At 49.7% G+C, this 27,791-nt stretch overlaps 1 protein-coding gene across 1 annotated transcript; it reads left to right on the top strand.

The window, feature by feature from the left end:
- The first annotated feature begins 1,323 nt into the window (after window positions 1–1,323).
- On the top strand, window positions 1,324–27,791 carry Kon (chondroitin sulfate proteoglycan 4-like protein). The gene is made up of 11 exons (XM_076896044.1): window positions 1,324–1,489; window positions 5,787–5,950; window positions 11,086–11,317; window positions 16,181–16,397; window positions 19,348–19,942; window positions 20,096–20,350; window positions 21,375–21,572; window positions 22,065–22,266; window positions 22,382–25,099; window positions 25,164–25,570; window positions 25,662–27,791. Exons 1-11 carry the CDS (start codon window positions 1,408–1,410, stop codon window positions 27,636–27,638), a joined length of 7,047 nt encoding a protein of 2,348 aa, XP_076752159.1. The 5' UTR covers window positions 1,324–1,407; the 3' UTR covers window positions 27,639–27,791.

The following is a 27,791-nucleotide window of genomic DNA, read 5'->3' as shown; positions in this document are numbered from 1 at the left end:
GGATTTAAAAGCCCGTCGAAGCCGGCGGCATATAAACCGGCGAGAAATCGAGTTGCACCTTTTTTTTGCCAGCCGATAGCAGGGCGAGAGGTCCTTTTTACGGCTCGCGGATCATGAACTCGTGTCTTTTCGGTTGCGTGCACGCTCGCGAGTGTACAATCGGGGGAAGAAAAAGGCCGGGCATCCTCAAACGCGGGCGAATTCCTCTTTCCGAGGGATGAAATTCCGGTCGCGATGGCATCGTCGCTCCGTTGCCAAACACGCGAGTCTATCCGAGCGACGACAATGAATTAGGTGCTCCGGTGCGCTTCAAAAGCTCCGCGACAGCTTCGATCTTTCATCTTTTTTACCGAGATTACCACCTATCGAGCCTGTACCGCGATCCGCGACTAGCTAATGTCGATACTCGATCCGTTGCACGCGGGTTATTGAAATCGTCAATATTATTAGTCGGCAGATTATCGCGGCAAGAGGCGGGCAAAGTGACGTTCCATCGAGGAGGAACCGGCAAAAACCGTTAACGTAACCGATGCACGGCGTCTGTTTCGAAGTGGCAGAAGAAACAGCGTTTTAGCGGCGAAGTGTCTCTCGTAAGTAGCGAATCGGCGGGCAATCGTGGCAGCAGGAGCGTACGATACACGTCGGCTGAATCCCGAAAGCCGTTCCGCTGATTAAACCATGCCCTCGCAAAACGTGTCGGCGTCGTTTTACAGCGGTTGCCCCGGTGTCCTTTCAGATACGAGCAGGTTCACCGGCGCAAGGAAACGAAAAGCGTACGTGCACGATGCCAGCCGGGGCCGTGTCAAAGGATAGAGGACAACCAGAACCGAGTGGAACGTCGTCGGACCGATACTCACGGTGGCACCGTTCGATTTTACGCTTTTATACGAGCCGAGCTACATTGTCAGCCGTTTCCGCGTCGTTCCGGGCTGGCGGGCTCTTCTGATTCCTCGTGCCCGAAAATAGAAACGGTGGATGTTGACTAAAGCGCGTGGAACGATCGGAACACCGTTGACGCGTTACGCCGCGACGACGCATGGGGAGCAGCCACACGGATTCGAGGGCCGTACCCGTCGTCAACCCGTGCCGTGCGTGACGAACGACACACCGTGAAATGGATGGGAAACGTACGCTCGGCTCCTTTAACCGGCTTCTAAATCGCGTTTCGTAATTCCCGTCACGCGGAGTCGATATCCCTTAAGTGGCGACATCCCCTATTGGGCCGTTTTTCCCGGGGTCTCGCTCCCGCGTGCGCGCGAACTTTCTCGTTCTTTTCCCCCTTTTCCCACCCCGTCGCGTCGCGATCGCAGACGGAGCGAGGAACGTCGTGGAACGTGGTGATTCCAGCTGGAAGGAGCGAAGGAACGGAGGGAGAAGATAAAAGGAAGACGTCCAGGAAGAAGCCTAATGTTTCTCAACGACATGGGGCCGCTAATGTTCTTAGCAGTAACGGCCTCCCTTTTGGGTTACTGCCAAACGGATGAAAAAGGTAACGTATAGGCGTCCCTTGGACGGTGACGAAAGAAACGCTGGCGGTTGCTGTCGCGCGGACGTAAATTCACGGCCGCGCGACGGAAAGCCGAACGGACACCAATAGGGATTAACTTTTATGGTAAACGGAACGAGTGTCCGTCACGAATGTAGTTGTTGGTAACGGCGATCCTTTGGCCCCATTTTCCGATGCCACTGTGATCTACCGGGCTGCTTTTTAATAACCCACAAAATCCGCGCGGATCGTAAACGCGGAGACGCGACCGTTGACCGTTTCGCAACTGCTCGATTCAACGCTCCCATTTCTCAAACGGAATCGGCGACGCTTCCGTCGATCTTTTCAACGACGATCCAGCGGCCAATAGAAACTGCCAACGGCGCTACAAGTGCGCGCGCTCTGGGTTCTCTCTTAGCATTTTTTTTTAATGGGATGTTTGAAAGGAGAAAGAAAAATGTGAACCGGGACGGGGGAAGGGGAAGTAAAAATTGCTCGGAAAGCTTTAAGCGCGATTGAAACGATGAACTCCCAGAGAGAGGTGAATTACTTTCCGTAACAGTTATCGAGCTCCGTATCGCTTGAGAAAATGTTCATTTTAACGATAATTCAGTAATCGCGGCCGTGGTGGACCTATCGAGGAAGAAGTGAATTAACAATAACGGCGGAGAGGGTTGGGCGCGGAATCTGGCCGTTTTTAATTAGTCTCATCAATCAGCGGGACTAAAGGCGATGTATATCGGCCGCGACTCCACGTTGAAGTAAACAAAGTAGCGAATATGAAAAGGTTAATTACGAAATTAGCGTTCGCTCGTCCAACGGGGGACAACGAGAATAAATTGAACCGTAGAGGATTAATGTTGTAATACGAGACACGATTCGTTGCGTTCACGGGAGATTGCTACTCCACTGTAGACGCGATACGAGAACATGACACGGCCAGATACGTTTTCGATCATCCGTAATTGCGGCAATATACCTCGCGAGTCCGCGTTCGCGATCTCGCGTTCATTTACTCTTCGCGAAACAGTCTTTCCGTTTCGACTCCCGATCGTTCCCGATTTAACGATCCGTTGTATAGAAACGGAGGGACACGCGACCATTTATAAATCGGTCGCACAGGAAATTGGACGGCTGTCTCTTCGCGGAGGTTCCCCTTTAACGATTAAAGAGTAAAAGAGAAGGGAACCAAGCTGGTAAGCGGTTGAATCGCGATTTTCCGTCTCGACAAGAGCTTGATTGGCCGCGTAAAAAAATGAAACCTAGCTCTACGGTGTCCGTCACTCCGTTCGATGATCGATGCGTCGATACAAGGTCAATTAAAATTCAGGCGGCAAGCGTGCCGATCACCGCAACCCCGAGGACCAGCCGATCGTGGGGCTCGAAAAGTTATCCATCTAAAATGTCCCTGGGGAGCGTATGGTGCGTATTGAATTTGCTTATAACCGGCACCACCTGGGAGAGTTATCAGTTTTACGTAAATTACGCTTCGTTCGATCGGTTCGTGACTTCGATCGAACATCAAATTCCGGCGCGTCGAAAAAAGAAAACGAGGGGCAGAGAGGGGCAGAGAGGATTGAGACGAGGTTTACCTATCGACCGACGCGGTGTAATCAGTTTTTCATTTAGCCGGCTAATCCATCGTTTAACGGATATATCGAACGCCGACGATCGAATTATACGGGATGAAAGTTTCGGCTGGAGCTTCGAAAACAATTACCCTCTATTTTATCTAGCGATAGAGTTGAAAAACGAATTTCATCGGTTATTAATACTACATGCATTTGACGTATTTGATTCGCGGTTACGCGTCTCTGTAATGGACGTACGTCGATGAGAATCCGCGCGGTAGATCTCGCCGTGGCACACCGTGATGGAATTGGCAATAGCAACAGGAATGGGTATAATCAATTCCCGGCATTTATCTCGCCGTTCTATTTCTCTAATCCGTCATTCCGGCTTTGCAAATTAATGATACACGCACGCGGAACTGTAGGTCCTTTTTTACGAAATTCAACCGGCCACCGGTAAAAGCGCGTATCTATAGATTTTGTTAATTAAACGCGGCCGCAGGCTTAACGGGTTGATCACCGCAGCGAAAAGCCAAAATCTCTATCGGACGCGGATATTTCGCGCGCCGATTCGAGCATAATCGAATCGATGCGCCGGTGAAACCGGCCGGGGCCGTCTTAATCCACCTCGTTTCGCGCGATCCATTGAAAAGTGAAATCTGTCAACGAGGCAAATCGGAATCACGATATCGGCGTGATCATTCTCTCGTATATCTGGCTAATCTGCCCGCCCCTTTGTACATCTCCTGCTGTACGCTCGGTTCCCGAGTCCGCTACATTTCAACGGAGACGCGACAGGTGCGTCGAACCGAACGAATTCAATCCCAACAACGGGATGCATCTCGAAGACGTTTCGCATATCTCCTCCTCTCGTCTGGTCTCATCCAGCGCACGGATTCAACGCTGGATTACTCTCGCGCGAAAGGAAAACGTCGCGCGTCCAGGTCGTTGAACGTTTTACTACATTCCAGATATACACGGGGGTTATTTAACAGATGAGAGGGGAAGTGAGAGGAGGAGGAGCGAAAGGGTGAAAGTCAACATAGTTCCGCGAAACGTGTGACGTCAGGTCGTTAAGAAGAGCGTTTATCGGTCAGAGCACCTCGGCCCGATGGTTCGAGGAACGCTGCCCCGAAGCCACCACCGATTCGGCCATTTCTGTGCCCTATTATCTCGGTAATTAGCGACCGATGAACATTTCCGATAGCAGAAAATCTGCTTGTAATTGGATAAGAACCTCGACCCCGTTATTTCTCGGCCGCGATTTGTATAGATAAACACGGGACCGCGAGAATAATGGATCGCCAGCGGAAAAAGGGGGAAATCTATGAGGTCTTGGTGTACCAGCCGCGCGATAGAATCGTCAGCTATTATCGGCAAATACTCCCCGGGATTCTAACCAATCTACGATCGGCCTCGGACCGTACGTGAATACCCTCCTGCACAAATATTACAATTTACACTGTAATACAAACCGAATAACGCTGGGAACGGGTGAACCGCGTTCCCTATCCGCAAAGGGTACACGTTTCGAATCGACTCGGAAATCGATTCGCGCGGACAACGTTTCAACGTTTCTGTTCGTCGTCCCACGGTTGTTCCACACGTACGAGGGCGAAGCGGCCGGGGAAAAGAAAAATGAGTGAACGAGCCGGCGGGATGAGAAAAAGAGGAGGATACCTTGTATTTAATGACTCGTGCGGCTATTCTACGTACTCGAACACTTTTCTTAGATCATTTACAAGCCGCCGCTGGGAAATAAACCCTTTCCAAGTTCTGCGCCCGCGCGGATGTCCGATTTCTCGGTACACAGCTAGATGCAAGATCTTCAACGGTCGTTTAAAGGAGTTGAAGTCGCTCATTCATCGGTCTTGCCAAGCTTTTCAATCGTCTTCTGTGCCTTCTCTTTTTTTTTTTATTCCATCTCACTTTCTTCATCCTTTTTACTCGCTATTCTCTTTTCTTTATATTTCGTTAAATACTCCCTCTATGTATATATATATATTCGATCTTGACGAGATACTGACCGACTGTAAATACCGACAGATATTTTCTCGAGCCAGTATTCCCTTGGTAATTCCCTGGGCTTTCGCAATTCACAGTCGATCGGGAAATGATTGATAAGCGTGCATACGTTGCCCTCGTTAAAAGCGGTAAATTATATAAAAGTATACGCGAGCCTGAGTAAAAGCTACCGTTTAAACTCCCCTGACGGATAAACAAGGCGACGAGCTTGCAAACTTTATGAGATACGTGGAAATCGTTCCTGTCCGTAGGCATCCGTCTTCCCTGACTGGACGTGAAAATCATTCGCCAAGAGCTTTAAGCACGTTACATCAACAATTTTTATATCACAGATTACAGGAGCGCGTGCACCGCGCGACGCATTAGCAGAGAGAAAGGACAGCATGTATGGCATGTTAAAATATATAGCGAGAGTAAATAAAACCGATCGCCAAATTAAATTTGATTGAATTTCGAGCAATTAAATCGTTTTCGAACGTTCGCAATGTCAAGTGACGCGCGAGCAATGAACAATCTCGTCGCTAAACAATTAAATATAGAAACAGGCGATTAATATTGGACGTTTAACTGCCGTGAAAAAAAGTAAGCGACGATTTCCCGTCGTTCATCTTTAAATTCCCCTATACTCGCTTCTGTGTTTTATCCTGGATCGCCCGTCAACGGTTCGACGTCCAGTAACAATAAATTGTTTGAATTTATTACAGTGTCATTTTACGGGGCGAGCTACATTCATCTTCCGGTCCAAGAAGCCAAGGGTGCGACCGACATCAGCTTCCGGTTCCGAACTCATCTCGCGGACGCTATGCTGCTATTGGCCGCTGGCAAGACGGATTACTGCCTGATCAAACTCGAAGCCGGCAGATTGAAGGTTCGTTTGCCCTCAATGCTTACCTCTATTAATAGGCTTTCTGTTTGGGGTTCCGTGGTCGTTGGTCGCTAACCAACCGCACGTGCTACCGTGCACCGCGACACTGCGGCCCCTGCCATCTCCACCCTTTCTCTTCTTCCACGCGCCTCTCCACAGCCGAGCTGTCCTTGCTAAGAAATTAGGCTCGCTTTGATACATAGGGAGAAAGGAGAAAAACGAGCGGTCGGGTTAAAGCACGCGACCATGGGCGCCGTAAAAAGAGGGGTAAAGGATGGAGAATTTTCGCGCACGCGGCAAACAACGCCGTCCCACCGGCCGGTTTTATAACTTCGATAAAAACCGTGTCTTGATTTTAACAACGTCACGTCGTTACGTTGTTTTATTCGAGCCATTAAAACTCCACGAGCAAAAGCATCTTATTTATGTACACGGCTGTTTGCGAGGAACGCGAACGGCGGCGACGGGGAGAAAAAAAGGGGGGAAAGCCGGGAACGAGGTGGATGCACGCGTTTCATTTTCCACGGGAAAATAAAATTCATCAGGCGAGGGAGGAGACAAAGGGGCGATTCTTCTGCCCGCTCTACGTGTTGCTTATTTGAAACAAAAGCGATCGTCAAGTACATCCGGGGGAATTTAACAGCGACGTTCTGATTTTGTTTAAACCAATTCCGGGGCTGGCGTTCAGCTCACTCGTAAATCAACGATCCGCGTCGCGAAGCGTTGAGCTAATAATGAGCTCGCTGTGTAAACTACGGTTATTGTGCGATAAAGTAAACGACCGCGATACGTATCTGCCGCGACACTTTTTATCCGGCTTAAATCTTTCGATCTTATTGCCTTTAATGGTCTGTCGGTCGGGCTACGCACATCGAAACAATTGCTTTATGACAGGTGAAACGAACGAGCAGGGCATTACGCGAACTGACGATCGATATTTCGTGACAAGCAATTTTCGTCGCGCGTCTCAAAAATACGGCGCCCGGGCCAGCCGGTACTTTTAATTGAATTAAACGCTACGCGTTCAAATTTAACTTTCGTGCGCTCGTTGCGTGAAATAAAACATCGTAACTTATTTCGCTGTGACCATCGCGGGAACCGAAGCCTTCGACTAGCGAACAGCTGTGAAAAATGACCGATCGTTTCCGAAGCTCGATCGAGTTTAAATTTTTAACGAGCCTCCACCCACCCCCGTTCTTCGCGATCGCGCGAAGAAAGCAAATAGCGCTACGTTCCCATCGAACTGTTCGATTCTCGCCTTATTTAGCCTGCACTCGTGATCGTTCGAAAGAATCCAAGGAAGACCGCGAATCACCCTATACATTGTCCACGGACAATATGCACGCATTGGCTTCGAACAGCGTTCACTTGTCTTCGGCGTACCGTTGCAAGAAATCGGTCGGCGAACAGCGCGCAGAAGTCCGCGTAGCGAACCTCGGGTATCCACAAATCTTAGAGGCGAACACATGCTCGCAGGCAATGTCTGCGAGCGTGCACATACCTCCGGATTGATTTCAATATCGCCGTCCTCGGCCCCGGTCTGGCGACGATTCAGTTCTTGCCCTCCGACCCGTTTCCACGGAGGGTCGAAAAAAAGTGTCGATCGAACGGCGGGCCAGGATGGCACAAGTTCTCAGTGCCGCGCGGGTCCTCCTCGGTGCGCGCATTTAACCGGCACTGTTATTAACGATCGCCAGCGACGCCAGACCGAAACGAATACTCGTTGCCGCGGAATTAAACGGCTCCAGCCAGCTAGTACCCGGTTTGCATTACGAAGAATAACGACGCGCCTGGGACGCGGAATCCCAGAAGGGCCGCTTTACTCTTAGGTAATAATCGTCGTTCGGCCCCGGTTACAAATTACGATTCCGTGAGAAGAATCACGTCCGCGGGAGCTGTGAAAGGAGAGTAACGGGAACGGTGTGGCGCGTGGAACTTCATAACGATTAATAGGACAAGGCAACTGACGCGTCTATCTACCGGCGCTCGTTACGCTTAATTCGAATGTATTATATAGAACGGGCGCGTTCATGGGACAACGAACGCTCGGTAAGTAGGAATGAACGCGAGCCAGTGAAACATTCACCGGGAATTCGCCATTAATCGCCCAGTCACCCGTTATTGTTATCTCGCCGCAGCCTGAGAGCATGAATATTCTTTAGGGGGATGGGGTTCCGTTGCCTTTGAACCGTTGACGCGGAGCTTTTTGATCGAACGCTCTAGAGGGGTGCGCCGGCATTAATTTCTATTAACGCGATTAGCGGAGATCCACCGCCGTTTCGTATCGTTTGTCGACGCGTTCGAACGTGAACAGATACGCGGAGGGCGCGATCGAAGATACCGCGAGACCGAGTACAGCCTCTGACGAGGCTTCGATCAAGATCGTTCGAATAACGATGCTTGATCAGCTAATCATCGAAGAACGATCGAGAGTCTCCGACTGTCTAATCGACTGAAACGATGCGAAGGAAAGACTCCTTTGCACACGTCTGCCTGGGAATTCTCGCTTTAATTGCCGCGACACCCAAGCGACTGCGGTTCATTTGGTACCGAACGAAGAAGGCGGTGGCCCTTGGTGAATCGTAATAAAGTTGGATGGAATAAGATTGCGAGAACTGATTGATCTGAATCGGATAAAAATCTGGAAAGTCGGGAAACCAGTCGCCTTTCTCCGTCCTCTCGAATCTCACGGAAATCTGTATAATCACCGAACCACCGATTAATGACTATCGGTGGAATTTAAACGTCGAACTGAGTTTCTTCTAGCGTAACCTTGAGACGAGCAGGCAGCTGGAGTAATCCAGTATCGCGGTAGCGTTAAAACACCGCCTAAGTGCATTAGACTGCAAAGGAAATGCCGTTCCTCGGTGAATCGTGAAGATCCAGCGCGAGAGCTGCTGCGCGAATCTAATTCCACGAAGGGCTAAAGCCCACAGGCCGGCCCGTGAGAAGACGGGTGGCTGGTGTCTGAGCTTAATTAAATTTGTTAAGAAGATCGTTAAGGCGGATGAGAGGAGGATAAACGAGCGGTGCAAAAAGTGCAATCGAGTCGTCTTCGGTCTCGCGTCTCGATTCTCTCTCGCCCACGGGTTCCGTCCGCTCGAAACCTTTCCCATCAACGCGATTATTCCGCGATTCGAAGGCCACCAGCCTCGCGGACGTAGACGGGAAATATCGATCGGCCCGAGCGATTGCGCGGCCCGATTCGATTGGGAATATTACCCGCGTCCGGTTCGTTCAATCCGTTCAATCCGCGTGAAAGTTTATTTTGTCGCGCATTATAACGCGTCCCTCTTCGTCTGTGGGTGAAAAAATATTTATGAATTCGATCGAGACCGCGCCAATATGGCGGTTCCGATCAGACGCGTTCGCGTGTCAATCGACGAGCGGAGTCATTCGGTTTGGTATCCGTGTCGCGAGGAGAACGAGACAAAAATGAGGGTAATGATCTCTTTCCCTTCATTGTAATCGAGCAGACGAATATTTGTCATTGTTCACTTTCCAATCAACCGACGGCGCATCGATAATGTACCACCGGGCGCGGCGTGGCCCCTTCGACCTTCGTCGAACGTACAGATTCGCGTTTACACACGGCGAAGTGTCGTGTCTCTCGCGCTTATACATATTAATGGGGGTTCTGCATAGTCATCGGACATCGCGCTACCACCAGGCTGAACTTGCAACTCGCAAAAGCTCACGCCTTTATTACGGAATCGATCCCCCGAACGGGGGGAGACCGATTCGAGGCGGCCTCGATGCCAATCGCGCGGCGCTACCTCGTAATTTCGAGCCGTCTCGGCGAACGATCGACTTTTCATTAAGATACGACTCTACCTTAGCCGTCTCGGTGGTTCGGCCAGCCCCCTCCGCACCCCTGTACAAGATCAGCCGGGCTCGTAGAGGGATGGAAGGTACACGAAGACATCGCTATAAGTCTCGGTCGGTCGATTTAGGTCGCGATTAAAGACTCTTTATCAGGGACTGCCGCTTCGCCTCTCGCTAAAGCGCCTCGTGTACCACCTTCCTAACTCGATAATGCATTACTCGAACCTGACTCTGCCTTATAATGCCGACCTGCAACGCGGCGAAGTAAAGGGGTAGGGAAAAAGGAAATAAGGGCAGGATTTCAGGTAATCCCCGGCCGTTTGCGGTGTCGCAGAGGAGACTCGCGCGAAAGGATCTGGCTTCGGATTAATGAGATGCACCGGCTACTACGTCATACTGCTTCTTTTTAACGGTAGCTGGATTATCGTGGCAGCTCTCTTCTTTTCGCCAACTGCGGCGCCTCCAACGATCTTTAAACGAGCGAAACGTTGCCTCGCTTGGATGTTAATTTTTGTTTCAATTCTCCTAAAAGTCAGACTACGGAAACGCTTTACTCAGGCGTTCCTAAGTGGAGGAAAGCATTATACGTTTGTCCGTTGGTAGTCTTTATGAATTATTTCGTCGAAGACGCGACGTGTTCCATGCAGCCTTCTCGAATGCACCCTGAGAGGTTTTAAAAAATCCGATTACCCTCGATCTAGTCAAAGGGACCGTCTGATAAACGAGCAATCGATGACAATCTGAAGGAGATCAATATTTAATGCGTTTCAGGAGCGCCCTTTTACACACCGCATGCATGAGCCGAAGATATAATGCCCGGTAGAAGAACGATGAAAAATGAGACGTCGGATCGTCAGGGTTTCTCTTAGACCGGAGTTTGCCGGGGAAATTTCAGAAAATATCACTTGCCTGGAGATAGACGGAAAAGGCCTCGATCTTTTCACGGCCACGTTCCATCGTAAATAAAGCGCATACCGCAATTTCGTAACGCTCGAGAATCTTTTACCGCCTTATCCGACTCCGCGTTACTCGAAGATTGATAATTATCGAACTTTAAACCAGCCAGTGTACGCATAATGGCGTCGTCACAGGCCAAAATAGCATTATACGCGATATACGAGCCTTCCAAGTCATTAGACGCTACGATCGAGAATCTAAATTACCGATATCGCATTAATAACCATGTAAATTCGTCGATCGAGTAATTATCTTCGAGGCGAAACTTGCAACGCTAACTCGCATTTAGTCGGTGCTCGATCGAGTGGCGAATTCTAAACACCGCACGACCGATTTTCCCCCGTTTATTTTCGCAGGTTCACATTAATTTGGGAGCAGGTGAGAGCGAGATGGCCAGTGCCCGCGGTCTGACGTTGAACGACCTGAGCTGGCACGAGGTGAACCTGACCAGACGGGAGGCGAACATCACGCTACAGATCGACGTGATACACACGACCAGATCTCTTCTACCGGGGCGTTTCTTCGAACTAAACATACACTACGGCGTCTTCATCGGGGGACAGGGTGACTTCAACGAGCTATTTCTAGGTAAGTCGCACCGGCAAGCTTGACTCACCCGGATAAATCGCCCCGCCACGTGACTGCACTCTCTTACGACGCCTGGCTGCTAACAAGGGAACGGGCACGAACTACTACGCATCGATTTTGACGAAACTTTACGAGCAACCGAGCAAGGCGAATCGATCTTCCTTTAAGCGCGACAATTCAATCCACCCGGCAACATTACGCGAAAATAAACGCGTTATTAATGTCATGAGAGTTGATACAAATTTTTCTAATACCCTGCTTCGGCTACGCGTTCTCTCATTTCCCTGCACTTTCTACCAGCTTTCGTTTCTTTACCACGATTACCTTTATTTGAATAGAGGACAACCTGACCGCCTTAGTGCTTCCGCCATATAAATTTCTTTCCCTCCGTTTCATTCGAACGAGCGTAGAGAGAGAGAGAGAGAGAGTACCATCGACTTACTCCCCCGTTGGCGTCGAAATTTACAGGGCGTCGTTCACGAGGCTGCCACCGACAGCGATTTTCGTTCGATGGATTTTCACCCTCCCATCGACGGCGAGAACTCGACACAGCTCCAATTGAAATAGAAAAATGACATAAAGGGAAATGTTTAATCAATGCGTCCGAGTGGAACCAGACCGTACGGCGAATCTCCGAATTCAAGTACCGTGGACGTAAAAAATTCGTATTTTCGCAAACAGCGAACGGATTACACGGGAACCGGAGGAGGGACGCGCGTTACGTGATCACAGGCACCCTGTACAACTGGTCCAGGTTCGGGATATTCGTTTTGCGTTCGTTGCGGCGAAGCGGCCGCTCTATCGCAGGGATTTTCTCGCCGTACAATAGAAACAACGGGCGGGCCGTGATTCGGTGGCGTCCGGAGAAGCCAACGGCTTCGGTTTATTATTTCCCGCGGCGGAATCGAATTTGCGAGAACTATTTCCACGCGAGTCTATCCAGTTAGCCGCTGGCTAACGTCGCGATTGTCCGGTGAAATCGTTTTAATGCGTAAATTAAAAGAACAGACGGGTGGAAGAACGAGAAGAATAGAGAGGATGAGTCACAGGGGACTAATCGTCGGAACGGCGGCGGTGTTTTGTTTAAAATAAACGGCGGACGTTTCACACCCGAAAAATTGCTCCACACCCGAGGAAACGTCGTACGGCACGAGTTCCTCGTTTTCGTTCCCTTTTTTTTTTAACGCGTTCGAGTGCCTCCGAGTGTCCTCGAACGGTTGTTACACGTAGTTAAACCCGAGGGTAAAAAGATAAAGCATCCCATTTAAGAAAAGAAATACGAGAGTATTCTTAAACTCTTTCCCACTCTTTCTCCAGTCAGACGTTTCCACCATGTAATCTCCCACTCGAAATCGTGAATCTTTTACGCGAAATCCACTTGGCTCTATACATTTTGCTTATCTCGGAATGACGGCGATATTTCAAGAAGAGCGGAATTAAGAGTAAGAAATAATAGTGATCCGACTTGGATCACGCGTGGCACGGTCAGTCTATGTCTTTGGACATCGATCCGGTGAAATATTATTTAGCGCGCGTCATGGGGGACTTAGACGATCCATCATTGACGCGGTCCATCAGCAACGGTCATTGAGCAAGATTAGCGTGGAGAATATTCCGCTAGTGCCGCTTCGCGACACCGGTTGTCCTCTCTAAACCTGATATCTAACCGTCGACGGTACGATCATCGATCTCCTTTCCCGACGATGTGGAATCGGTAACGGGGCCCATCCAGGATCGCACGGCCCGTTAATCGTAACCGTGAAATTCGCAAATCGGATGTACGGTGTGTAGCTGGTCGAGGAATCGGCCGGTTTCAACGATGAAAAGCCACTCCTTTCACTGATATGGGTGTAGCGCATGGGGAATCATTACCACCCCGCCCGACAAGATTATCCCCCGTGAGAACCGATTCAAGTGGGAAACATATTACGAATCGCGAATCCGGAACAGGATTTCGTTCTGTTCCGAGCGCGTTCCATCCTGGTTCCGAGCTCGCAGTCGACCCTCTGCCCAACGGCGTGTCTCCCGCGGCCACTTTCGCGGGTCGTATGAAAGCACGTGTGATTACAGTTGTTTTACGAGATGAGCGAGTACGTAACGGGCCACTGCGCGTACGTACCGGCTACGAGCAGCGTCGAAATAGCAATCATTTCGCCCATGGATGAGAAACGATGGATAGTTGTTGGTTTAAAAAGGGAAAATTCATCGAGGGGCGTCCGATGTGTGACGCGTCGCAAAATTGAATACGATCAGTACAAACGGAGAGTGTTCCAGCGACGTCCGTTACAAGCTACCCCGTTATCCTCTCGAGCATCTCGCGCAACGCCCGACGACCAGCTCGAAATTCAATTTACATATTCATGACAATTCATTTGTACCCTATGGTACGACACAGCCGTACCCGCTGCCTGGCCCCTCCAGAACCTCTTATTAATTCCCGCCGGCCCCGCGGACCCCCCCGTCAAAGCCCACGAGACAGAGAATAAAGAAGCGGACAGACCATCTACTCCGCCGGCTCTCCTCAAGGATCCGACCGTTTTTCGTGCACAGAGTTCGCGCGTCCGTGCGGGATGTTAATAAGGGTCTCCGGCGATCCTTCCAAGTCGGTGAAACGAGCGACGAGGCCGCGGGACAGTCTGCGTAAACTTGCGGGATCGCGATGGCTTACTTATTCATTTTTCATTCATCTCACTGAAATATGTATGAAACCCGCATGAGGTGTTAATCTTATTTCAAGATGTGGATGCCGCCACGCCGCTCCCGTGCACCGACTGGAGGAAGGAAAAATTGGACGAGTCGCATCTGTGCATCTTAAATCTTTCAGCGTTGAATAATTCTAACAGATTGCATCCCCATGAAATTCATTTCACGTTCCCTCCTATTAATATCGTCGGTTCCAGTGATCGTTGTTCTAATTCCGTTCGTTTATGCGCTTTGTAATAAACGCGCGAGGAAAAGCGAGCGCACCAGGGATATACGTTAAACGCGCGTTCTTGTTTATCTTTTTTTTTTTTTAACCAATTCTATCGGGAAACGCGATCGTAGAGGTGGGTAATCTTTGATTAAAACTTTTTCACAGCATACGCGTATCGCGCAGGATGAAATCCTCGGCATGAATTTCGCTTATCGAATGCCGTTCCCGCGGCTGTGTGAAAGTATAGAGAATACTCCCCACTAGACGCGCGTACATACATACACCGTACATCGAATACGGGGAAATCAATAAAAGTATATACCGAGATGTCGGTGTCAATGTTCTATTGCGGAACATTCGATCACGGTTACGTCCAAATAAATTGAACAGTCTTGAACGTGGCGACACAGGAAATTATTTATTTTATGGCTCCGTTTCACGGTCGCGAGAACGCCGCGAATCGTTTCCCATCCAACCCCCCCGAAACGTCCCCGATATTACTGTCTTCGAAACGACGAAAAATCGCAATATAACGCACGAGAGAACACATCGTACGCTACGTATCATCGTGCCCATCCTCTACGTCGCTGTTATCTTCCTCGAGCGACGCAACAGAATTACCTCTTCCGCCGTCCTTCTTCGATAATTGATATCACCGCGAGTTACGAATCACGGAAATAAAGCAAAAGTCCTTCGTTCTCGAGGAGCGACGTACACGGATATACGACGATCGTTCGTGGGAAGCTTAACAAATGATTCGAACATGAAAATTGATGAATCGCGACTAGAAAAAGAAGTACGACTCGATCTTAGGCGAATAATCGACGCGGTCGTCTCCCTTCGATCATTCGGACGTTCAGAATCGCCCCTTAAATTGTCCACCAGCGGTTACCAAGCACCCGTGGCACACAGAAGTTCTCGCGAAGAGGACATTTACCAGGGACCTCGGTCCCTTTAGCGGTTATCCGCGGTATCTTCAGTCACCCGTAGGAAAAACCGTCCTCGAAACTTCTCCAATTAATATAATCGCGGTGCACGAGGGAGGATCACGTAGAATGGTAACTGCGGCAAGGTTTGCGGAATGAACGATTCGGTTTATTTCCCAGGTTTATATATACCGTTCATCCCACCGGAAAATGTCATCACGGCCCTCTGTCCGTAAACATGCCTACGGTTTTCCGTTATGGTACCTTCCTGCAGGTGCGACCAACCCAACGTCTCGCATCCAGCCACGCAACCATCATCCAGGCTGACGCGACGACATGGAAACCCAATCAGGGTGGTTCGAACGCGCGACGCGGCTCTCCCTTGTCGGTGAATAAATTCCTGCCGGCCCCGAAAATATCTACAACTCGTATCGCGGCTTGCCTAATGAATTAACAGACTCGCCTGGCTATTATCTTCGCGAATTATATTCGGCCGGATGCATAGAGAGAAGAGTAGGTGGATTCGATAGCCTAGTTCGTTCGCTGGCAGCCAGCGAAACTGAGATTATCCGGCCATCAACCCCGATGCGGTTTGCAACTGACGCTTTCATTACACCACTCTTTCATGAAGACCTCTCCCGCTAAATGATACCACGCGAACCGGTGCCAAAGTGTGCCATCGCGTATCCCCGGCGTTTCGCGAGACTATAAGAATCGTCTGGCTATCGAGTTTAATATCCGCCTGCGCTTCGTTATTTGCTTCGGCGCGAACAGTTCGTTCAAAGGAAATTGCGAACGCTGGTTCGAGTGCCGCGCGACTCTAACCACTTGAGTAATATCGTTTACGGTATTGTCCCTCGCGGATTACAGGCGAATCTACGGAATTCCTTTCAATCGAATCAAGCGACGAGATCCAGCAATAGCGTGTCGTATCGATGCCTCGACCTGGAGCCTCGCGATGAATTCTTACCCGTTGTGAACGAGGCGATAATAATTTTCTCCAATTCTTTTTTCTACTCGCAGGGCACACGGACTACTTGCGCGGCTGTATGGCCGAAATAATCTACAACGGCGCGAGGGTAATTGAATACGCCAAGTCGAGGAAAGGCCAGTCGGAGGCCACGGCCGTTAGCTGGGGCTGTTCGCCGGAATTCGAGGCTACGAGGAACACGGAAGTCAGTTTCGTGGAGGATGGCGCGTTCACGGCGATTCCAAGGCCCATTCCACGCTCGGGCTCGAGGTACGTAGCTGAACCGTCTTTTCATCCCGTAAATTATACCTACGGGCGAGCACCTTGCTAGAGCTGACCCGCTCGGAAATGTCCTTGAGCCGTTCGTAGGTAACCGAGTTAATTGATATTCAAGCTAAACTGGAGCGCGCAGGAACGTAATTTGCGCCGTTTAATTGCTCGTCGATCTTACTTTCCGCTGGCTAACAGGGAACACGGCTAGCTGTATCGCGCGATCGTAAATAAAATATCGCGATCCCCGCGTACGCCTCCGCTAATTCGGACGGAGCCACGCGCGTACCGCGCGTTCGATTCTGCCAATGGGAAACGAATCGACCTAACGAAATTATCACCGGACAAGCCTCGCGCTTGACACTTCGCTGACCAAACAGCTGTTATTAGCGGTTTCAGAAATTGTCGATAGACGACCGAACCGCTATGGATACACCGCTAACGACAATATTTGATGCGTGCCTGTTTAAAGCTACGGGTAAATATGAAATCTAGTTTCCAAGTCAATTTTAATGCCAGCGCGTGATGTATCGCGCGTTTATCAAAACTGTCCGGCGTGCATTAGTTACCGTTGCTTTGGCGCCGTGGCTCGACCCTGGCAAAGGATTAATAATCGGATAATCAGTTTACCGACGCGAAAAAGAGACAGCGAAACGGATAAAGGCGATTCAATTTCCACGCAAGGATTTTGCTTAGCAAATTTCGCATCAATTTTGCGAACTCGGTAAATTCGTTTGGGTCTTAACAGGTGTATGGGAACCGTAGAACGTTATAAAGGGGCAGAGAGAAGGATACGAAAGCAACGTCGAGGTTGTGTAGTTAGCTGCATACTTTACAGAACGTATCCTTTCCTATTTCGTACGAGATATCGGTCAAGGCAGTTGTTTAACGTCACCGCACACCTTCGACCGAGTGCCTGTACTACTTCCAACGGCGAAATCTCGTGGGAACGTCGTTAGAGCATCTCGACAAGCTCCGCAAACAAAAACCGCAATCCTGTCAGGACGAAGACGTCGCTAATAGTTACAACGATCTCTCTGTCGCGTACTCGGGGGAGAGCACTTTGATCCCACTTTTCAGAATAACAAAGACTTACGGGGACAAGGCATTCGCGATCGGTTCGACGAATCACAATGGCGAGCCTCTTTCACCCCCTTTATCCGTAGCAAATGGAAAACGATGTTTGCGAAATTAATGCCGTCGAGGAACCGTGCCCGTGAAGTGTCATCTGAATCGTGGTATCGAATAAATATTGAAAGACGCACCGGCGCTCTCGAGCATCGATCCGTACCGTTTGACAATAAATTTATCCGCACGCGTAATTTATAAGACGTTCAGGTCGCCGTCAGGCTGAAATAAAGCGAGGTATCCGAGCGACGAATCGAACCAGAATTTCCTCCCATTTCCCGCAGCTTAATATTTAATCGGCAACACTCTGCATGAATTCACCGCAGAAACGCGAGGTACTGATATCGAATATCACGGATTACCTTTAAAACGTGAACACCGCAAAAATCTTGTACGCGATAATTGGAACGCGAATAATCGAATTATCTCTGCCGGCCAACAAGCATGGACGCGGCTGCTGTGCAGCTCTGTTGGTACCACGGAAACAAAAATCCTATTCCCCGGAGGAGGAATCGAGCGGCGATTTCGCGGATCCTTCGCCCCCTATCCTCGCGGCATCCTCGCGCGGTGCGAAAAAAACCGCGCGCCCGAAAGTTTTTGTCCTCGCAAATTGAAACCGTGCTCGCCGCGGTTCTTAATTCGACGCGTTCACTTCGCAGTAGAATAAACGTAGTTACACGGTACCTGTTGCGTATCGCGGCGGCGGTATCGAAACAATGCCGGCAATCCTGTTCCCTTCGCGTTCGTCCATTGTACCTTAACGTCGAACATCATTGGACGTCCCCCGACGGCTGATGAACACCGGCGCACCGTCCACGGCAAACATCCCGTCGGAAACGAAAGCACTGGTGTCGTTTAGACGGGCTCCAGTCCTTAAACACCCCCGGCACCAAGTTCGCACGCGATCGCGTAAACAAGACGTTAATCGCGATTACATCGAACGGCGAACACTTTTCACCGGGCCTCTATCGCGTGAAACTTCGAACGGGGCGGGCATCAATTCCGCAGAACCGCGCGCGCGTTGCTTCTTCCCGTCCTGTTTTTTGCCGCATTTACGCCCCGAGCGTCCCGTTTAATTACGCCACGCCACGGGAAACACGAGTTCCCTCGGCGAAACGATTTTATAACGAAAAATCGGCGAACGGAAGGGATTCCCAAGTCGCTCATTATCCATTCCGCGTTCCGTTCCGGCAGACGGCTGTCCCTGAAACATTCACAATTGAAACGTTAATACGATTCCTTCCGCGCCCAGCTTATCGTAAATCAATAGCAAAACCGGGATCCGTTTAGCGTACGCCCACCGGCTGGTAATTTATCAATTTTTTTTTTTTTTTTCTCTTTTAACGTAGCATATTCGAGTACCGGTTAAATACGTTCCCGCCGGTATAAATCAATTTGTAACCGCGTTTCGCGCGAAACAGGCGAACTTCCGTTAACGATAAAAGATGCAAACGGCCGGGTAATTCCAGTGGAACAGTTAAGAAACTGGAAATTTCGCCCGGCGTTCCCTTAACGGTTTAGCAAGTCCATTTAGAGACGGTAGTCGCGGCCCCCCCCCCCGAACGAGTCAACTGTGAAATTCTAACTCGATCCTGAATAGACCAGGCAACATTGTTATCGGAGTTTTAACATTATTCTCCGATATCCTGGCTGCGTTACTATCCGACGTCGTAGCATCTTCGATGAGCTCGACGAACAACTTCCTTTCGCCTTCCTTATCCGAACATTACGACCTCCAAGTAGAAGGGTAGGAATCGGTCGAATCGGTCGCGCCCAGAATTCGACCGGTTCCACCACCCCCGTTTCCCTCTACCTTTTACAGATGGGAGTTCGAGTTGAAAACCGGGAACGAGAGCGGGCTGCTCCTCTACAACACCGGGCAATCGTCCTACGCCGATTACCTCGGAATCGAGTTGTTCGAGGGTAAAATTCGCCTTCTGATGAACAAAGGGAACGGACCGACCGAGTTGATACATGGGACACCGGTGGCGGACGGCAAATGGCATCGGGTGGTCGTTGATTTCAATCCAAGCGGAATCGGGATCGCGGTCGACCGTCAGGAAAAAACGATCACGCTGCCGTCCGGTGGTAATCGTTACCTCGATCTGGCCGACACCCTATACATAGGAGGCACGGAGCTGAACAAACGCGCCAGGGCGTTGAACAAGGGCCTAAAATCCGGCGACGTCAGCTACAAGGGTTGCCTGCGAAACATGCTGCTGGACAACAAGGAACTCGGGCTGCCGGACGTCAAGATCAGCCAAGGTATCGTGGTCGGCTGCGTTTGGGGATTCCCCTGTATCGAGACCGATCCATGCGTTTCCGGGGTGCGTTGCTCGCAACTGGGCGTCAGCTCGTTCAAGTGCGATTGCAATCAATCGTTGTGCGTGAAACCGAGCTACGACGAGGATTACCAGGTAAACTAGTCCCCTCATTCAGAGCTATTTTTCTTTACAAGTTGCACGCGCAAGTTCGACGCGTTCCAGCGCGCGTGTAACTCGCATCGATTATTTATCACGTATGCGCTAGTCGAGCGTTAATACAAGGATCCCTGATTTCGAATTCCGTAGGTTTATTCGAAGGCAAATTTACCCGTGAACTTGGAGATACTGTCGGTGAGTCCACTGCTGGTATCCGAGGGTGAACGCGTACCGGTGACGAGCGATAACATTGCCATGGTGCTGGACATCGCTAAATATGGGGTAGAAGAGGACGGTGTTATCTTCACCCTGGTAGCATCGCCCGCCCACGGAACCCTGGATCTGGATCTCTTAACGTCCAGAACCAAGCATTCGTTCACTCTCGAGGACGTTAATCGAGATAAGGTAATATCCCTCTGCAACCGTCCAACAGATATTCCTCCAATATCGAAGAAATATCGCGGCACCGAATAATCGATACACATCGATGGACGACAACAGTAGCGACGAGTAGCCGATAAATTCGATGGACGGAAAAGAAAGAGATGGAAAATCGTGTTTTCTTCCAGTTCGTCATAGGGCCAGGAGCTATAGATAGTCCCGTGGCACATGGACTAACTTTAGAACCGTGGGGGGCCGCGTAGAACGTGTTCGTGTCGTCAGAACTCTCGGTTGTCTGTTCCTCTTCTACTTACACTCGATTTATCCAGCAACGCTGGTCTATTTATAAACACCACCGCCGCTCATTAAAGGTTTTTTCGGGGTTTAACGTCAAGCCAGGACAGCGCTCGCCCATTAAACGTCAAACCGCCCCTTCTCGAGGGATTACCGTCTTTTCCTCGAGGTTTTTCAAACAATTACGCTGAAATTTGATCGGAAACCTTGCAAGTTGAGAGAAAGAGGAGGAAAGAAAGGGAGAACGAAAAATTCGGTATGCTAATCGTCGATTTACAAGCTCGCTCCAACCGCTTTAAATTAATTTCAACTATGACCAGACGACGGATTCACTGGCCGCAATGATTCGCGCGGAGGAGCGAATATAAAACGACGAAGTCTTTAGGAAAATTTAATTTTAAAAACTATGAGTCAGCCCGATGGTACAAGTTCCGAAATATTAAGGAAGTTTATTGGTTCGTTAAGAATACCGTCGCGGTTAACCGTGGTAGATTGGAAATTTCACGTTAAGAACACGTTCCCGTTCTGAATAAATCATGAAATAAGACGAAATAAATGTCTCGTTAACGTCGAATCTACCGGCGATATTCTCTTTTAATTCCGCGGGAGTCATCGTGCTCGATAAATGCAAAAGACGTCCTACGACGTCCCGTTAAAGCGTCGCACACCTTCAACGATGGCGCACCCATACATATTCATAAGTTTCAGAAACATTGTTCACCACATGGTACATTACGATCCAATTCCTTGGCAGATACAATATATGCACGACGGCAGCGAAACCACAGAGGACAGTATGATCCTGGAAGTGACACTGGTGGCAGGGGCTGGTTACACGTTGCCAGGCTACCTCCAAGGACGACTTAGGTTTCCGCTTCACGTCAACGTTACACCCGTTAATGATCCGCCATTGCTCGAAATATTGACCGCGAAAGTGCTACGTCTCGCTCAAGTAAGGCGCAAATACTCTTTCCTTTTTCTTTTTACCATCGACCAACGCAATTTCCACGAGGTCCTGCGATAATCAATTAACGGGGGAATCGAAAAATTTCCGGCCTGTTCGTAGCGTTCGTATCTCTGGACGAACGTGGCGGCAGCCGAGACGTAACGAAATCGATTTAAGTCGCTCTGGCCGTTGTCCTTAATTAACCACTTAGAGCTACAATCTTCTTAAATGAAATAATTTCGTTCGCCGTAAAAATCGACTCTCGCGCGTACTCGGAACCACTAACGAAGTTCAGCTAAAAATCTGAATATCATAATTCCCAGCTAAATTAAACCGAACTTGCCGGCTCTTATTTTAATCGAATCCACGTTGCCATCGGCCATTCAGTGATATTTCGCAGAATATCGGCAGGATCGATTGGTAATGCTCGAACGGAACCGCGAAAGGCGATCAGTGTGACACGTTATACTTATACGATTGTATCTCGTTGTATCGCAGGGCACGAGGAAAATTTTGACAAAAGAATTAATCTGGGCGATCGATGCCGACACGCCGTCAGACATGTTGGTTTACACGGTCTTACGTACCGACGCGGATGCTGGCTACGTGGAAAGGGTGACTTATCCGTCGCGACCCATCGACACGTTTACCCAGGCTGAATTAATGCAAGGATTAATTGCATACGTGCACCGCGGGAATGGTAACACTTTCATCGATATTCACTGCGCGGACAAACATTATTGCCGTTTAATTGCTGTCTATTCGCAGCCGGTTTATCAACGATTCAACAGCTCGGTTCGATGACCTTTTTTCAGCGAAGCCGAACGCGAAGCTCGATCTTCAGGTGAGCGACGGGATAGAGAGCAGCCAGCCGGCGAGTTTAAGAGTGGCGGCGCACCCGTTGGAAATCAAATTGTCGCACAATACTGGGCTAGTGGTGGTGCATCGGTCTTATTCATATCTAACACCGGCGAACCTGTCTTTCACCACCAACTCCGACGATAACACCATCGACATACGATACGAAATCGTATCCCAGCCACAATTTGGCACGATTCAAAAGCTGAAGGACGTCTCGAGCAGCTGGATGAACGTGGACCATTTCACCAGCCGCGACGTCGAACAGCACGCGATTCGGTACCTCCACAACGAGGGTAGCCCGAATCAGGACGAGTTCAAGTTCCAGGCGAGCGTCAGAGAGGTGAGGGTGCAGCACACCTACGATTTCCGGATCACCTTCATCGATCTCGAGTTGAAAGAAACAAGGAGGGTGCCCATTAATTTCACCAATGTGGCAGAGGTGATCGTGACCGGGCAGAACTTGAGGTACCAGACTAATCCGTTGATAACCGCGTCTAATAAGATCGCGTTCACCGTGACCGCGGGACCAAGGTACGGCAATCTGTTCCTCTCGAGTCGTCGGCTGACAATCGGGGACACGTTCACGCAGGAGGACGTCGACGCTGGCAAATTGAAATACCGGCTGTTCAAGAGGGCCTATTCCACTATTCTGGACGAGTTCGCTTTCAAAGTTAGCGCCCCGCAGTGTATCGATCTCCACTCGATCTTGAAGTTCAGGCATTACCTCAGCAAGAACATGAAACCGTTGGATAGCGTGGAAACATTGAGGGTCGACGAGGGCTCGAGGGTGCCCGTAAGAATCGTCCGAACAAATCCGAGGGATTACGGAGTTAGATCATTAACGTACAACCTAACGACGGAACCTCGTCACGGTTGGATAACGGTCACGAACAACTCCAAATTTCACTCACGTAACAACACCTCCTACTTCACATCCGAGGAACTCTCTTCGCAAAGGGTCTACTACGTTCACGACGACTCGGAGACGAGGGAAGACTCGTTCCAATACGTCGCGATCGCCTCGGACGCGGTGGATTTCATGTACGTGGGCCTGTTTCGCGTCGAAGTGACCATGAAGAACGATAACGCCCCGGAACGGGTGGTCGACAGGGTTTTCCACGTGGTATCGAAGGGCGAGAGGTTACTCACGAACAAGGACCTCGCCTACGTGGATAGAGACGTCGACACCAAGCCTAGCGAGCTGATTTACACCAGGAGGGACACTCAGAAGAATGGTATATACAGGGTGACCAACCCCGCCACGCAGGTACACGAGTTCAGCCAGCAAGATATCGACGACGGTCAGATATTGTTCAAGCACCAGGGTGAGGATCACGGAAAGTTCGAGTTTGGCGTAACCGATGGTCACTTTTATACAGCAGGCGTCCTCGAAATTCAAGCCAGTCCTCCTTACGTGAGGCTAAAAGAAAGCAACGGATCCGTGGTTCAGTTCAATCGATCGGTCGCCCTGCGAGCGAGCGAACTGGACATCGAAACGAACGTGTACACGTCTGACAAGGACGTGAAGTACACTGTGCTGGAGAAACCGAAGCACGGGGTGCTGTTGAAGCACGGGAAAGAGACAAACATCTTCAGCGAAGAGAATCTGCGTTACGGTATAGTGTTGTACAAACATCTCGGAGGATCTCTGGCTAAGGATGATTTCAAATTCAAAGTGTCGACAAGGGGTGCAGAAACGGAAGGTGTGTTCTCGATTAAAATCTACCCGGAAAGCTATTGGCAGCCGTTGATCATTCAAAACAACAAGACTGTGTTCGTGGAGGAGGCTACCAGTATTCTGTTGAGCAGGAAGAGCCTCGAAATCATGCACCCTAAGATATCAAGCTCGGAAATTGTTTATTACCTGAAAAAGTGGCCGCAGAATGGATACCTGGAACTGCAAATCCAGGACGAGCACAGCGACGAGACGCGAGAGGATTACATCGGCAATGCCGTCAGTTCCTTCGATCAGAGCATGATAAACGAGGGCCGCGTGTTCTACGTGCAGTCCGTGATGAATCAAACCAATGACAAATTCGTCATCGACGTAACAAATGGAATCACGTGGCTGCGCGACTTGTGCGTGAACTTTGTGATCGTCCCGGAGAAATTGTACGTTGAAGCAAAGGGCCTTAGCGTGGTCGAGGGTAAGAGTACCGTCCTCGATGAAACAAGCTTCTCCGTGCTGACACCTTATTATTCCGGTAAAGTAACCGACTATCGAGTCACGGAAAAGCCGAGGCACGGTATGATTCTCGAGTCGACGAAAAATTCTCAGGTGAAGAAGTTCTCGCAGAAACATCTCGCAGGCGGGATAATATTGTACAAGCATAACGGCGACGAATCGTCCAAGGATTTCTTCACGATGGTGCTTGTCGCTGGAGACAAAACCAGCGAACCGTTCGACGTCTGGGTGACGGTGCAACCCGTCAACGACGAGGTGCCTGTGCTTGTTAACAGGACTAAATTGAACGTTTGGCAAGGTGGTTCGATCGCGATTACGCCCGATAGTTTGGCGGCTGTTGACAACGATACTACGCCGCATGAAATAACGTTCAACATCACCGGAGTTCGAAACGGATTAATCTCGTTGAGATCATCCCCGGAAGTGGACATCTACAGTTTTACGCAGGAACAGATCGACCAATCGAACGTCATTTTCACACATACGAGTAAGTTTCACACGTACGAGAATAAAATATAATGAGTAGTGTTTTAAAAAATTTGGTATTTCAGATGGATCGGATGCCGAGTTCAATTTCGTGTTGTACGACGGGGTGCACACCACAGACTCTTACACAGCACTGGTAACCACGAAGCCAGTTCGATTAACCATTGAACAGAACGCCGCGCTGAACGTCTTTCCCTTGACCAGAAAAATGATATCGAGCAAATTACTTTTGACGAAATGCTCGGACGAAACTAGAATGATAAAGTACACGGTGCGGAATGGACCGCATCTTGGTAGAATCATTATGGAGACAAGCGAAGGCGCGTGGTTAAACGTCGAGCGGTTCACGCAGAAGGATATCAATAGCAGTAAAGTGTTTTACGAGCACACCAAACAGTTTATGGACCTGACTGCCAATGATTCGTTTACGTTCGACGTGGAAGCACACTTCGCGGAATCCTTAACCAATCAGGCGAGACACCGATCTTAAAACTCCATAAAAGACACGAACACTCTGGCAAGCGAAGTGCTTTTTTTTAACTTCGTCGTATTTTCTATTGCAGGTGTTTCAAATAGATATTTCCGTCTCCAGCGGTGGATTGGACAGATACATTTCTGTGAAGAACGTAAGGGTCGAGGAGGGTGGTTCCGCTCAAGTCGTCATGAACATCAGCGGGATCGTCTCGTTTCTACAGACTCACGCTGGAATCGAGAGTCCAGTGGTGCTCTCCAGACTGGTTAGTCAGCCCAGTCACGGTCACGTAATGATCCTGCCGGATTTAAATGTGACCACGTTCTCCCAACCCCAAATCGAAGGTGGAAAGATCGCTTACTACCACGATCATTCGGACACTTTGGAAGATCACATCGATTTCTCACTTTACTTGACACCCGGCCACATACTTTTATGCAACACCAGCATCCCGGTGATTATCGAGCCCGTAAACGACGAACCGTTTAAGCTAATTACAAACGCGCCGTCCATCACGGTCGTTCAAAATCAAAATCAGACGATAACCAGAGAGAATCTACTTACCAACGATCCGGACACTCCGCCGGAGGAAATAGTGTACGACGTGATATCCGGACCGACCTATGGCCGTTTATTGCTTCTGCCTTTCAACGAGAATATCTCGGAAGTACGCCAGGTGAACAAATTCACGCAGCACGACGTTGATTCGAATCGACTGGTGTACGAGCACAACGGACCGCTTCAGGCTGCCACTTTCTACTTCAGAGTATGGGATGGACGCTTCAATCCGACGTACACGGTGTTCAACGTTTACGTTTTACCCATCAGATTGAACGTCACCGTTCCAGGCCCGGTGAATCTGCAACAAGGCTCGAATGTAGCTCTGATCGCGGAGAGCAACGTAAAACTCGATACTAACGCGCGACAAGACCTAGTTATTTATGAAATAACGACTACTCCGAAATACGGAGTGTTATACGTACGGGACGGAGCAGCGGCTAGCTTCAAGCAAACAGACTTACTGTCGAAGAGCGTGATGTTCATGCAAACGGACATGACCGTGTCGAACGACAGCCTCGAGTTGACGGCACGCTTAGGCGGGTTCGAGCAGAAGCATATAAAGATCGAGATCAAAGTGGTGCCTCTGATGATCACGAACCCCATGATCGCCCTGGCAGGAGAGAAGACCAGAATAACGTTGCAATATTTGGACGCTACACCATTGGCGAAGCTGACGAGCAGTAATCCTATATACACGGTCCTCAAGAAGCCAAAGTTCGGTAAAATAAAGAGGATAATCAGAAGTTCTTCGTCGTCCGGTGAGAAACGAGGAACCCGGGAGAAAGAGGTGACCAAATTCTCGCATCAGGAGGTGATGTCGGGTGTGATTTACATGGTTTGCAGGAAAATACCCTCGATGGAGTACGAGGGAGTGTTGGACAGTTTTACGTTCGTCCTGGCAGCCTCGATCTTCCAGCCAGCAGTGGGCGAGTTTGAGTTCCGCGTGAAACTGGACATCGACGAGTACAATATCACGCTAGGCGGCCCAATGGACCCTGTCGGCCACGAGGGTGAAATGGCGATCGCGCCAAACATGAGCAACGATTATTTGCTAATTCTAGGAATGCTACTCGGTGTATTTTTACTTGGCGTGGTTGTGATCGTGACCATCAGGTGCAGGCATAACAGATACAAACACGCGGAAGAAGAAAAACCGGAACCAACCCCGGCGGTGGGTGTAATGCCGTTGCCAAGACCTCCGGATCACTTAATGCCCGTGACGCCTCACGTGAAACGCTACGGTAACGATCACAACAGCGTAGCGGCCAGCACGCCCTTACCTGTTCTACCGACGATGACGTCGACGCTACCTCAATGCAAGGTGATACCTCTGAGCCCTCTGGAGAGTATCACAGGATCCGAAGTGGACGTCTCGGCGAAGTATCCGTACGGTGTCGCGGATGGGGACGAATGGAGCAGCTTCGACACATCCGATCTACCTTGTCAATCGGCCACCGCACAGAGGACCAACAACCCCCTGCTAAGAAGAAATCAGTATTGGGTCTAGCAGAAGGAGGGCTGTTCGCGATTAAAGCGTAACAGGCCGTAACACACTCTCTCACACTCAAAGACTGTTTTTGTTACGATATCTTGAGACTAATCGTCGATTAACCTATGGTCTTAATGTGCCTAAAGAAAAAAAAAAAAAGAGAAAGAAAAA

Source organism: Xylocopa sonorina, chromosome 5 (assembly GCF_050948175.1).
Source record: "Xylocopa sonorina isolate GNS202 chromosome 5, iyXylSono1_principal, whole genome shotgun sequence".
Lineage (NCBI taxonomy): Eukaryota > Metazoa > Arthropoda > Insecta > Hymenoptera > Apidae > Xylocopa > Xylocopa sonorina.
This window is presented reverse-complemented; position numbering and strand designations above follow the sequence as displayed.